The 15,001-nt window shown below is 37.8% G+C and overlaps 1 protein-coding gene across 1 annotated transcript in view; it reads right to left on the bottom strand.

Moving 5' to 3' along the window:
* SMARCC1 (SWI/SNF related, matrix associated, actin dependent regulator of chromatin subfamily c member 1) overlaps positions 1-15,001 on the bottom strand; it is a 171,992-nt gene that overhangs the window by 98,096 nt on the left and 58,895 nt on the right. Inside the window, exons 9-11 of the mRNA XM_038566605.1 lie at positions 10,430-10,555; positions 7,772-7,893; positions 3,808-3,932 (exon numbers count right to left, since the gene is read on the bottom strand). Coding sequence (XP_038422533.1) covers positions 3,808-3,932; positions 7,772-7,893; positions 10,430-10,555 — 373 coding nt within the window. The remainder of the gene's footprint in view (positions 1-3,807; positions 3,933-7,771; positions 7,894-10,429; positions 10,556-15,001) is intronic.

Raw genomic sequence — 15,001 nt, 5'->3', positions numbered from 1 at the left:
TTATTTATAATAGTCAGAGAGAGAGAGAGAGAGAGATGCAGAGACATAGGCAGAGGGAGAAGCAGGCTCCATGCACAGGGAGCCCGACGTGGGATTCGATCCCAGGTCTCCAGGATCGCGCCCTGAGCCAAAGGCAGGCGCCAAACCGCTGCTCCACCCAGGGATCCCAGGGATCCCTCGACATTCTCTTCTGTTCAACTTTATGCATGTAATTACTTAAAACAGGCTCTGAAATTAAAAATGTTACTGGATGAACACATTTTAAAACTGAACAGATACAGCCAAATTGTGTTAAGTGGCTTCATCAGTTTATATTCCCACCAACAGCAATTGAGAGTACTCACTTTCTCAAAACATCAAAACCCAAACATACTCTGGGTACCAATTACTTTTTAAGTTTTGAAAATCTAAAGGATGAAAAATGTTCCTTTAATAATCAAGAAATCGTTGGTTAAATGAGATCGAGCATCTTTTCACAGATTTATTGGCCCTGAAATTTGACAAAATTACCAGTACATAATACTTTGCCTTTTATAAGGTATAAAAATCTTTATACAAATTTAGGGCTCTAATTCTGTTAAGTGACCAATGAATATTTTCCACAAGGCTAACACTTCCTTAAAGTGAATATTTGGAAGTTTACTTTTACTTTTTTTTTAATTTGGCATTTTAGTCTACCTGAAGCTTAAATTCTTACTTATGATACAAAGAAAAGTACTAAACTTTTCCAGAAGTATGTATGGAATAGTTTGGTCTGCTCTCCACAAATCAGAACTGCCAAAATCACAATCAATTAAATTTATAAACAAATATGGATCTACAGACGAACCAAAAATTCTATTCCTCTGATGAATTCAGCCATTCCTGTATCCAAATCATACTATATTCATTATTGTAGCTTTAGCTTAGTTACTTTTTTTTAACAAATTTTTTTTTAATTTTTTTTTTATTTATTTATGATAGTCATCAGAGAAAGAGAGAAAGAGAGAGAGAGGCAGAAACACAGGCAGAGGGAGAAGCAGGCTCCATGCACCAGGAGCCTAATGTGGGATTCGATCCCGGGTCTCCAGGATCGCGCCCTGGGCCAAAGGCAGGCGCTAAACCGCTACGCCACCCAGGGATCCCTTTAGCTTAGTTACTTATGACTACCACCACCCCCCAATATTTGGGAGGCACCTGGGTGACTCAGTCAGAAAAGCATGTGACTCTTGATCTCAGGGTTGTGAGTCTGAGTCCCATACCTTTGTGTATAGAGATTACATACATACATACATGCATAAATTTAGGGGTGCCTGGCTGGCTAAGTTGGTAAAGCATGTGATTCTTGATCCTGGGGTTCTAAGTTAAAGCCTCACATTGTATATAGAAATTACTTAAAAATAAAATCTTAAAAACAAACAAACAAAGGTATCTGGGTGGATCAGTTGTTTAAGCATCCAACTCTTGATTTTGGCTCAGATCACGATCTCAGGGTCTTGAGATCAAGCCCTGAATCAGGCTCCACACTTACCATGGAGTCTGCTGGAGATTCTCTCCCTCTGCCCCTCCCCCGACATGCTCACTCCCACTCACTAGCTCTCTCTCAAATAAATAAATAAATCTTTAAAAAGAAAAAGAAACAACAGAAGATAAATATTGTAATCTCTACAGCAACAACTAAGGAAAAAACTAATAGAAATCAAATAGAGAATATGAAAATCTACATAACAGAAAACAGAATAGGGATGCCTGGATGGCTCAGTGGTTGAGCGTCTGCCTTTGACCCAGGGCATGGGATTAAGTCATGCATCAGGCTCAATGCTCGGCAGGAGGTCGGATCTCCGTCTGCCTATGTCTCAGCCTCTCTCTGTGTCTCTCATGAATAAATAAATAAAATCTAAAATAAAGGAAAAGAAAAGAGAATAGTAATTGTTGGGATATGGGAGAAGGGGACATTCTGGGCTAACCCCCAGTAAATATGGGGTTTCTTTTCAGGGGGATGGAAATATTTTAGAAATAAGAGGTGATGATTGTATGTATTGTATAACATAATGAACACACTAAACAAAACCCTGGAGTGATTAAAATACACTTTAACTGGTCAATTTTATGCTACATGAAGAATATCTCAATTAGAACTATGCTATATAGGGGATCCCTGGGTGGCTCAGCGGTTTAGCGCCTGCCTTTGGCCCAGGGCGCGATCCTGGAGTCCCGGGATTGAGTCCCGCGTCAGGCTCCTGGCATGGAGCCTGCTTCTCCCTCCTCCTGTGTCTCTGCCTCTCTCTCTCTCTCTCTATATATATATATGTCTATCATGAATAAATAAATGAATCTTAAAAAAAAAAACTACGCTATATTTAAAAAGCTGCCACATAAGTTCTAAAATAAAACCAGAGGGCAACCCCGGTGGCGCAGCGGTTTAGCACCGCCTGCAGCCTGGGGTGTGATCCTGGAGACCCGGGATCGAGTCCCACATCGGGCTTCCTGCATGGAGCCTGCTTCTCCCTCTGTCTGTGTCTCTGCCTCTCTCTTCGCTCTCTCTGAATGAATGAATAAATAAATCTTTAAAAAAATAAAATAAAATAAAATAAAATAAAAGCAGAGAAGCCAGAACAGAACATTAAAGTAGTGGATTAAAGCAAAAGAAGGGAGGAAATAAGAGAGGGACAAATAGAAAAAATATATCATAATGGCAGACTTAAGCCCAACCACATCAATAATTGTTACATTTCAATGGCCCACATACTCCAATTAAAAACAGAAAATGGGGATTTTGCATGGCAGAGATGACAGACACCAAGGCTCAACAATATGCTATTTAAAATCAACACGCTTAGGACAACTGGGTGGCTCAGTGGTTGAGCTTTGCCTTTGGCTCAGGTCGTGATCTGGGGTCCTGAGATCAAGTCCCACATCAGGCTCCCTGCCCAGCGGGAAGTGTGCTTCTGCCACTGCCTGTGTCTCTCAATGAATAAATAAAATCTTTTTTAAAAAATTTACATGCTTTACATAATCAAAGTTAAAGTAACAAAATGCAAGAGAGATGTAAGTTGGAAATCTAACGTGTAAGAACAAAGTGTGTGTAATTTACAAAACTGCTCTGCTGAAGTCGAGTATAGCGAGGACTAATAGAAAAAAAAATAGAAATAAAAAAAAAGGATATGGTGTGAAAGGCTTTATTATCATCAGTGAACCTGGCCTTCAAAACAAGCACTTCTGTGGCACATAAAGAAAGACACACAAGAGTCGATTCATCAAGAAGACATGACCCTAAGTGTGTATGCCCTTAAATAGCAGAGTTTCAAAAGAAATGCACAGGAATCAAGAGAAACAATAAATTCGTAACTATACTTAAAAGGGTCTAACACATCCTTCTGTCAATAATGGATTTAAAGAGTTAAAATGTACATAGATAAGTATGTCACCTTTTCATCTGTATATTGATTGATTCTATTGGGATTTAAAACCATTTATTTTAAAGCATTGGTAAATTTAGAAAAATTTTTAAATTTTTTCTTTCTTTCTTTTTTGAGTAGGCTCCATGCCCAGTGTGGGACTTGAATCACAACCCTGAGATCAAGAGTGGCCTGCCCTACCGACTGACCCAGCCAGGCATCCTATTAGAAAACTTTTTGTTCGGTGTTTTTCCTCAATAAGTAACAAAAGTATACCAAAAGATTGAGAAAGAGGTAATTTTGTAAATATTTTAATCATGAACATTGGAAACTGGGGGCACAGAGCAAGAAATGATTCATCCCCATGGCATTGCTAAGAATGATTAAATCATATCTAATACTCTCATACTCTAGGTAGAAGAATACAAACCATTTTTTGGAAGCACCACTTCCTCTATGTTGGGTACCGGTGTTGGGTCTTCCATGTCCTTGGTAAGATCTTCTTGCTCATCTTCCTCTTTTTGACTTCTGCGCTTCCCATAGAGACTAGCTTGACTAAAAACATACAAGGCATATAAATGTATAAATAAGACTGACTACAGCTGCTCACAGCAGACAATTTCAAAGGCTTTACCCTCATTGTTAGATCTATGCTCAGAACTGCTTTAAGAGACAAAGAGAAATCAAACAAATTAGGTACATTTCCAAATTACATCTAACCAGCCAGAAGGAAAAAATAAAGGTTATTGGGAGTAAGAAATGGGCCCAGAAATCCTACTACCCAAACTGCAGACAGTATCCTAAAGGGGACTTAAATCAGTGTAATAAAATAACATCTGCTATGAAAATATGGCAGATATTTTATCTAACATCAACAATCACATAAGAGATTTTCTCAAAAATATGGAGAACTGTATTTTCCTGGCTCTTTATATCATCCAAATATCAAGAACTGCAAAGTAAAATCATTTAGGATGGTAATAATTTTTTGAGTGTGTGTAAAAATTGCCATTGCTCTTTCTTTAGTTTACATTCAAAACTAACACATTCCAGAAAGCAGATTAGGGTTCAAACAAGAATGAAATGATATGATTCTCTAATTGAGGAATAAATTACAGGCGATACCAGGACAGAAATTATCATATACCTCATATAACATGATGTGTACCAATACAGAGAAATAAATAAGAGTACCAAAAAAACAAGAGTTAATCAATATTGAAGGTGATAGTTAAACTAAACTTTGGGAACTGTAACAACTCACCAAAAAGTAAGCAATGTTTCAGGATACTGAGTGCAGGCATTAAGGCATAATAAAAGAGATAACCTGTTCTGGGAAGGAACAGTCAGGAACCCAGAACACATCACAAGTGAAGAGTAGAGAAAACAGCTGACAGAAATACAAATACACGGTGGGCCAGCCTGAGTCCTTATAGTGCTGAGAGAGTGAGCAGAGTACTCTTCTATGATAGACCACATACTGGCATATGTTAGAATCAAGTATACAGGTAAAAATATTTTTTTAATTTTTAATAAAAATTGCATGACAATTTTTCAAAAGCCCATGAACCTAAAGGTGTTAGGGAGATAAAATAAAAACGGAAGAAAAAAATGCAGGAAAGCTCAAATAAAGCAAACATTAGGAAAACAGAGGTCAGTGTCTTTTCATTAAAGGAAACACGAAACTGGAATGCCTGCTCATTAGAAAACAGATGTATTCAATTCAAGGACACCCATACATCTATTTTGGGAAACTCAATTTGGTGGGTTTTATACTCAGAGCAGAAGCTCAATGCCATCACTGTGAGCCTCCTGGACATCACATCTTAGTTTGAAGACCACTAGTGCCCTGGCACTGCATCTTAGCCCGTAAGTGGGAAAAAGGGTGCATCAATTTCAGGCCCAGAACACCTGGAAAAGTTGTATGCTTTTCTTCAAGGATTGTCAGGAAGCTCTGAAATCTCTGCACATCAACCATTAGATTCAGATTAGAGGCTCTTATTAAAAAATGAGGCCACTCTCAGTAATCATTAAGGAAAAATATATTCTTATAGGTTTTTCTTAAATATCATAATTCCTGTGTGACTTGACAAAATAACAACATCCTTTTATGACTATGACAGGCTCATTAATATTATTTATAAAACTAAGAGTTTTTTTTTTTAACTTCTCTAACAGCTTCTATACATGGTTAACAATGTTATAGATAACCCTACCCTTCAAAAAATAACATGATTCAAGGCATGTCCTGGGCATAAAAACACTAATTTGGCTATAGAAAAAAAAAAAAAAAAAAAGGTCAGGGATCCCTGGATGGCTCAGCGGTTTGGCACCTGCCTTTGGCCCAGGGCGCGATCCTGGGGTCCCGGGATCGAGTCCCACATCGGGCTCCCAGCATGGAGCCTGCTTCTCCCTCTGCCTGTGTCTCTGCCTCTCTCTCTATGTCTATCATGAATAAATAAATAAACCTTAAAAAATAAAATAAAATATTAAAAAAAGTCAATAAAAGGAAGCTAATGGAGAGGATAACAAGCCAAAACTTTAATAAATTTCCAGTCACATGAAAAGAATAAATTTTGCATCTGTCATCTTCTAAGACTAAACTTAACTTCTGTGAAATTAAATTTAAAAAAATTTTTGAGCTAGACAAGCCAGAAATTATCTACTTAATATACAATAATGAATGTTGAATATTACCTACAATTTACTAAATATGTACTTCAAGCCAGACACTGCATGTGGGGTTTAAAGCCTCACTCGATCCCCACAACCACTTATTCAATAGAAACCAAAATCCCCATTCAAGCAAGATTTACTAAAGCACAAATGGGATGCCATGAACAAGGCACGGTGCTCAACATGGAAGAGGCATAGGTTCCTTTCCTTCTAGGAGTCATTCTGATCACAAATGGGAGAGGTGGTAAAAATCAGAGACAGAAACATTAACAATGACAAATATAATTTCCTAAATTCCTTACTAAGCCACATTGCTCAATATACAATTAGATATAAAAAAGACTGTATTCAGGGTTCCTTTATAAATATAACATCAGATGGCCACATTATAAAGGAGATGAAGAAAAAGGAAAGAGTAGGGGAAGAAGAAAAGAAAGATGGAGAGCCAAATAATCCACCCTCAGGCCTTGGTAAAGGTGGTGGAATCTAGCCAAAAGGATACAGTAATGGGAAGCTCAGAGTCCAGCTTTGAATCTTGACTCTAAGCAAAAATCTGTGTGACCTTGGAAAAATCACCTCCCTATCCTGAACGTCAACCTCTGTTTCCTAAGATAAAGATGATTATGATACTTCAAAGATACCTTCAGTTTTAAGATTCTGTACATGGTAGGAATGCCTGTGTGGCTCAGCACGTGAGCGTCTGTCTGCCTTTGACTCAGGGCATGATCCCAGGGTCTGGGATCAAGTCCCACACTGGGCTCCTGCAGAGAGCCTGCTTCTCCCTCTGCCTATGTCTCTGCCTCTCTCATGAATGAATGAATAAATACATAAATAAATAAAAAGAAGGAAATTCTGCTACTTGGGACAACATGGGATACACCTTGAGACCATTTTGCTAAGTGGAATAACTCAGAGAAAAAAAATACATTATGACCTCTCCTATATAGGGAATCTAAAAAACAAAACAAAAGAACACAAATTCATCAATAGAGGGAACACACTAGTGGTTGCCAAAGGTAGGGAGTGGGGGAGAATGGGAAAGTTGGTAAAGAGTATAAACTTCCAGTTATAAAATAAATAAACCCTAGGAGTGTAATATACAGCATGGTGTCTACAGTTAAGATGGTACTGTGCATGTGAAAGTTGCTAAGAAAGTAGATCTTAAAAGTTCTTGTAACAAAAAAAATGTATAACTACGTGTGATGTTGGATGTTAAGACTTATTGTGATTATCTCACTATACATATCAATTTAAAAAGATTGTATGCAAAAAAATAAATAAAGGGATCCCTGGGTGGCGCAGCGGTTTGGCGCCTGCCTTTGGCCCAGGGCGCGATCCTGGAGACCCGGGATCGAATCCCACGTCAGGCTCCCGGTGCATGGAGCCTGCTTCTCCCTCTGCCTGTGTCTCTGCCTCTCTCTCTCTCTCTGTGACTATCATAAATAAATAAAAATTAAAAAAAAAAAAAAAAAAAGGCTAAAAAAAAAAATAAATAAATAAATAAATAAATAAAAAGATTGTATGCAAGGTGCCTAAGCATGAACACAACATAAGATAGCCATCAGATAACATCTGACAAGACAAGCTACCAGTGCAAAGACATCTACCAAATCAAAGTAAGACAACTTCCCTTGAGCAAACTTCCACGATAAATCTGAAAATCTGGAATGCTGTGTGTAGTTTGTTTTAATGCCTCTGAATCATTCTGCAGTTCTTACCCTTTCTTTCCACTCTTCTTCCGGGATTCTGTGGGTGTAGGAGGTGGAGGGGAAGGTGAATGTTTCCTCTTTCGAGCATTAGCTGATGCTTTCCTATCTCTTCTCTCTGGACTTCTGACTGGCTAGGAATAAATAAATGGAAATAAATATCAGCCAGCTTTTCTGACTCTTCAGTTTCTACAAAACCTTGTCCAAAGGTGAAATTCACAAAGATAATACCAATACTACTCAGAGCAAATGAAAGGAACATCATTAAGCATCCTGGACCACCAACAGTCAAGACTCTCCAACTTTCCACGTGATGTACCACCAATGGAAATATCAGAATTATCCCACTAGTATTCAAACTATGCTACAAAACAGACATGCCCAAATCCTGCACAACTAAAACTTGTTCCTGTTCACCTTGTTTCCAGATGGGAAAAGCACTTTTAACAACTACTGGAAAATATGAAACATATGCTATTAAAATAAAGAAATACAAACAATGGCTGAATGATCTTGTGAAAGCGTATCAGAAAATACTCTTGACATATCAGTAAAAAGAATAGGAGAAAACTTTATGACACAAAAGATGCTAAATAAGCTTGCAATTGATAGGGGCGCCCAAGTGTCTGCCTTCAGCTCAGGTGATGATACCAGGGTCTTGGGACTGAGCCCTGCATTGGGCTCCCTGCTCAATGGGAAGTTGGCTTCTCCCTCCTGCTGGTTTTGTGCTCCCCCCAAATAAATAAATAAAACTTAAAAAAATTTATTACAATTTATTATTAGTCAATCTAGGGATGCCTGGGTGGCTCAGCGGTTTGACGCCTGCCTTTAGCCCAGGGCGTGATCTTGGAAACCCAGGATCGAGTCCCATGTCAGGCTCCCTGCATGGAGCCTGCTTGTCTCTCTTTGCCTCTCTCTCTGCCTGTGTCTCATTAATAAATAAAATCTTTTAAAAATAAAAGTCAATCTAACAGAAGTATAAATCCCTATTTGCAAATGGCATGATCTTAGATATACATAACTCTAAGGAATCTACCAAAAAATTATCAGAGCCAATGAGTTCAGCAGTTGCAGGATACACAACGAAATATAGAAGTCAACCTATAAATCATAATTATGGATTTAACAAAATAGACAAGAAAGAATTAACACCTAAGATGATCCAAAGTATAGTACCTAAGGTGCCAAAAAAAAATTCAGAGATTAAAATATTAATTAAACATATATCATCTCTGGTACCCTCATACTCCTTACAATGCTGTATCCTTTCAGAAGCTTGGTAGCAACAAATTAGAAATCTGAGTCATCTTACTGGCCTATAACAAGAAGTTTTAAAGAAAACCTAAACTGCATACACTCTATACTAAGTCTGAAATTAAACTTTTAAAAAGAGATATTAAATGCATTTTTATACAATCACGCTAAAAATAAGTGAATAAATTACTACATAAACCATCTCAATCTGAACAGAGATGGATATGGACAGGCCTGTTTAATAATGTGATGTAGAAATCAGAATATTCCTAATGACAAAAAAGACTTGGTTGGAAACGCATTCAGGGAAAACAAATATGTAAGCATAATGGTGGGGAGGGAGGGGCTGAATAAAAAATAAAATTGGAAGTCAAACTCGACAGCAAATAAGGACAAATTAAATAAAAATGAAAGGATATGAAAAAGATTCAGTTTTAAAATATTTTTCTTAAAAATAAAAAATACACATTGTATGACAAAATTTTAGTAAGGAAGTCTCAGGGCAGAAAACAGATATGAAAGGATGGTACATTCTAAGTGAACAGTTAAAACTATTTCTGTCTCAAAAATTTTTCAAAGAACTACAGTACAAAAGAAAAAGCAAAAACTTAATGTGTCCCCACTGAAAAGGAATGAGAACCTTACCTAAGCAGTCACCAGCTGACACCAACACATCTAAGCCTTCTTCTCAGATTCTGGGTGACACACCTACCTCTCAAGTTGTGGCTTCTCAAGAACCATGGTAAAAAGTTTTGGTGGCTGGGCTTCTTAAAGAATTAAAGAGTAGGGATCTCTGGGTGGCACAGCGGTTTGGCGCCTGCCTTTGGCCCAGGGCGCGATCCTGGAGACCCGGGATCGAATCCCACATCGGGCTCCCGATGCATGGAGCCTGCTTCTCCCTCTGCCTATGTCTCTGCCTCTCTCTCTCTCTATCATAAATAAATAAATAAAAATTAAAAAAAAAAAAGAATTAGAGTAATAAATACCACGTCATCCCACTTTAAAAAGGAGCTGAACTGTACTTCTGAAACTTTTGAGGCCTACATTTTACGTGTACAGTGACAAGACTATTAAAAAATAAGACAAAATCAGCTTTCCATTGAAAAACCAATAATTAAATTGATATTATTTAATTCACAAAATGAAAACTCAGACCTACAAAACAAAATCAGCTGCACCGCTGCAACACTGCATGTGCCACATTAAATCTCAATGACCCTTTGAGACTGTCAAGCCCCTTCTTTGGGAATGCCAGCTCTTGAGACAGCTGTATGGCCATTTGGTAACTTTTCTATATACCTGATGGGTGATGGATCTTGGACTGTATATCAGAGTTTATTAATAAGGATCTGACAATAGTGAGTCCTAGAAAGAAGAAACCCCAAGTGGAAAAAAAAATGATGCCAAACCAAATACCTCTTCATTCTTTGTTGAAATTCGCTGACGAAAGCTCACAGGCTTCCTGTTCTCGTCTACCTCATAATCCTCCTCATTCATCCATTCATTGAAAACATCAGTGTCCAAAATCCACTTCGCATGAACCTAAAAGCACAAACATGTGTATCTATATAAATAATAAATCATTATAGTTTTTACAGTATTCAAGATAAAAGAAGCTTGATTTCTTATTCTCAGCTCAAAGCCTCAATTATGTAGAAGTTAAAAACATGACACTGTAGGGGAGCCTGGGTGGCTCAGCTGGCTGAGCTTCAGCATCCTGGTTCTGGTTCAGGTCATGATCTTGGAGTCCTGGGATCAAGCCCTGCATCAGGCTCCATACTCAGTGCAGAGTCGATTCTCCCTTCCGCCCACCTACCACTTGCTCTCACATGCTCTCTTTCAAATAAATAAATAAAATCTTAAAAACAAAAACAAAAAAACCATGAGACTATGAAAGACCTGTAAATGGCAACTTAACCATTTCTAACTGTTATTCCATGTTACTGTATATAGTAAGAAAGCATCACTGGATTTGCAAAAATTGAGGTTTTAATAACTAAGATCCTTAAATTTGATAATCATGTCGTTTTTATTTCAGCTTTATCTATAACAGAAAAATAAAATTGTAAGATATTCAAGGTATACGTCATGGTGATTTGATATGCATACACACTGAGAAAGTTAATTAGCACATCCATCACCTTACATACTTTTTTATGTGTGAGAACATTTAAGTTCTATTCTCTTTGCAAATTCCAATTACACAATACAGTGTCATCAACTATAGTCACCATGTTTCACATTAGGTCTTCACATTAGGTCTCCAACTGTAAACTGGTGCCCTTTTACCAACTGCTTACTTCCCTTAGTCCTTCCTCGCTGGCAAGCATTTCTCTACTATGTTTCTAGGGCTTTTTTTTTTTCCTTAAAGATTCCATATAAAAGCGGTGTCATGCAGGATTTCTCTTTTCTCCATTTGGCTTTTTTCACCAATCATATGTCATCTTTATCTTGATGAAAACCACTGATAAAAACATTCAACAGCAATAGGTCATTCAAAGTAACACGCCTACTCGTTGCTCTAGGCACGAAGAATGTCTCTATGTCTACGCATTCAGCAAAATTCTAAGGAATGATGGGAAAGGATATTTACACAGACCTATCATCAGACCTATCACCTCGCCCCATCAAGTACACACGTGCTCCAAAGAGACTTTTCAGGAATAGTCACGGTTGGGGAGTGGAGAAGTTAGAGTCGGATTCAGGAGTCTTCTAAGCCCTTTACATGACAACTTCTCTTGCTTTTTTGTTAATGTTTCTGAGGAAGAATTTTTAAAATGATGGGTTCTCTGAATGTTGTACAGATACAGATGTAGATATAGATATTGAAACCACAAACCTAGCCTATACATATTCCAATTACCCAACAGAATTTCTCAAAGGGAGTACACCTGAATTTGGGACTAGACAATCCTTCCTCTGTGGACAAATATGAAACAATTTCAGCACCAAAAAGTTTATTAAGTTACTGACCACTGAAAAACTAGAATTCCATAAACTCAAATTGGTAACAGATGAAAAAAAAAGTAAATGAGGGGAAAGGAAGGACTCTTGCTTATATAGCTCTGAAAGCCAACTGGTAAATGTGGATAGAAGACTGGAATGGAAAATTATCACTGCAATCATCAAAGAAAAGATTGGTTCAGGCAAGAATTCAAGTGAATGCTAAATCTGGGCAACGGATGGAGGATTCTGATGAGAAGCAGGAGATCTTTCTGTATGGCCTAAAAGAATCTCTTACAGATTGCTTATAAATTCCAAGTGGAGAGGAGATCCCTAGGTGGCTCAGCGGTTTAGCACCTGCCCTCGGCCCAGGGTGTGATCCTGGAGTCCCAGGATCGAGTCCTGTGTCAGACTCCCCTGCAGGGAGCCTGCTTCTCCCTCTGCCTGTGTCTCTGCCTCTCTCTCTATCTCTGTGTGTCTCTCATAAATAAACAAAATCTTTAATTAATTAATTGACTGATTGATTGATGGATTCCAAGGGGAGGAAAAAAGGAATTATACAGTGGAGCCAACAGAGCACACCTTAATTGGGTGATTAGTATCACCAACAAGGAGCAGATGGACACAGCATGCCTCCTAATATAAGGCTCTGAAAAGGACACATCACTTACGCGATATTCTGACTAGAATGCATAATCTGATTTAACTATGAAAAATGATCACAAATTCCAAATGAGAAATATTCCTTTCAAATTCAAAAATGTCAAAAAAGGCAGGAGAGCACAGGAGTAATATTTCAGATTAAAGGAAACGAGAGGAGATTTGAATGAAATAACTGATACTCAACAGTTTTCTGTAACAGAAAAAAATGCTACAAAAAACATTATTGGGTCAAGTAGCAAAATTAGAATACAGACAGTAGATTAGTGTATTGTGTCAATGTTAAATTTTATTGAAGTTGATAACTGCAAAGTGCTTATGAGTGAGAATCCCTTATTCTTAGGAAACACAAACTTCTGTTTTAGAATAAAGGCCCGCGATATATATGCATCTTTATCTCAAAAGGTTAAGAATAAAAAAAAATGTATGTATAAAAAAACACAGGGGAACCTGGGTGGCTCAGTGGTTGAGCATCTGCCTTTGGCTCAGGTTGTGAACCCAGGGTCCTGGGATCGAGTACCACACCAGGCTCCCTGCGGGGAGCCTGTTTCTCCCTTTATGTCTCTGTGTCTCTCTATGTCTCTCATGAATAAATAAATAAAATCTTTTAAAAATTAAAATTAAAAAATAAAAACAGAATAGAAGTGATAAATCAAAATGGGGGCAAAAGGTAAACAATAGGCAAATCTGGATAAAAGGTATAGGTATGCTGTCTACTATTCTTATTCTTGCAATTTGGTTTGAAAATATTTCCAAATAAAAAGGTTTCAAAGAAGTCTAATTTTGTTAATTCCATTATCCTCATATAAAATCTGAAACTTCAGCGGTTTGGCGCCTTCCTTTGGCCCAGGGCGCGATCCTGGAGTCCCGGGATCGAGTCCCACATCGGGCTCCCGGCATGGAGCCTGCTTCTCCCTCTGCCTCTCTCTCTCTCTCTCATAAATAAATAAATAAATCTTTAAAAAAATAAAATAAAATCTGAAACTTGAAAGCTAAGTCTTTCTGAAGGTCACACAACTCGAAATAGGGTGAATCAGGTCTCACATCTAATATGCTGATTCAATTTAAGTGCTCAGTATACTACATAGAGCAGTCAATAGAAACTCTGTTTAATTACCACTGCTCATGGCAAGAACCAGAACTCCCTGCAGAAATACTGATTCCAGGACTGGGATATGGAATTACAAAAAGAGTTTGGAACATCTTTTTGTCCCAGAAATAGAAAGTATGCAAAAATGAATCAAATAATACCAAAAGGTCATAGAAAGCAGCTTAAAGGAGTTCCCACCAGCCAAAATTTGGACAATTCATCAGAATGAAGAATGGTAATCATATCACTGCACAGTGCACACTGATACTACAGGCAAATGTAGAGGGAGAAAGGAAACTCATTCCCACTGCAAAGTGCCAATTACAAGCACAGATGGAATGGATAGAATGAGGAAACCACCAGTAATATCTAATTCAGCCAGGCAGGAATTATTAATGGGTAAGCAAACTTTGGGATACAAATTTAATGAAGAAAAGGATATTCATATAATTTCAAAGTATTTCTGTGTAAGGTATTTTTATTCCAAAGAGAAAAATGGGGGACACCTGGGTGGCTCAGCGATTGGGCGTCTGCCTTCGGCCCAGGGCATGATCCTGGAGACCCGGGATCGAGTCCTGCATTGGGCTCCCTGCATGGTGCCTGCTTCTCCCTCTGTTTCTGCCTGTGTGTCTGCCTCTCTCTCTCTGTCTCTCATGAATGAATGAGTGAATAAATAAATAAGATCTTTAAAAAAGAGAGAGAAAAAAATGGTAATGCTATAATGGGGAAACCGGGCAGACAGCACCTTAAAAACAATCAGCCACAATGAGAAAAATCGAAATATATGCCTCCTGATGTGAGGCACTAAAGAGTAATTACTCAAAATTACTTAAGTAGTTTTACAGCAAAAATATGCATAGCTTAAATACAAGAATGAGGAAATATCCACACAAACTCAAATTCAAAGACATTACAAACAAATTTAGCCCACACATATCAAAAAAGCCAGAATTATAGGAAAAAAAGAAAGGCCGAAAGTTCTACATTAAAGTAGACTAAAGAGGTCTGACAACTAAATGCAGTGTGTGATCCTTAATTGAATCTTAGATCAGGGAAGAGACTTAGTATAAACTTACTACATCATTGGGACAATTGGTGCAAATCGAATATGGGCTCTAGATCAGGTATTAATACTGTTTCAAGAATTAATATCCTGAAATAACTGGGAAATCTGGAAGAAGAGTATAAAGTTGCACTTTATTTTATATTGTTCTCACAACTTTAGAATTATTTCCACATAAAGTGGAAAAATAAAAGAGTTGATGCATGGACTCTTAGCATTGTAATGGAAATGA

The sequence above is a fragment of the Canis lupus genome, chromosome 20 (assembly GCF_011100685.1).
Source record: "Canis lupus familiaris isolate Mischka breed German Shepherd chromosome 20, alternate assembly UU_Cfam_GSD_1.0, whole genome shotgun sequence".
NCBI lineage: Eukaryota > Metazoa > Chordata > Mammalia > Carnivora > Canidae > Canis > Canis lupus.
Note: the sequence above shows the minus strand (reverse complement) of the source record. Positions and strands in the feature narration are given on the sequence as shown.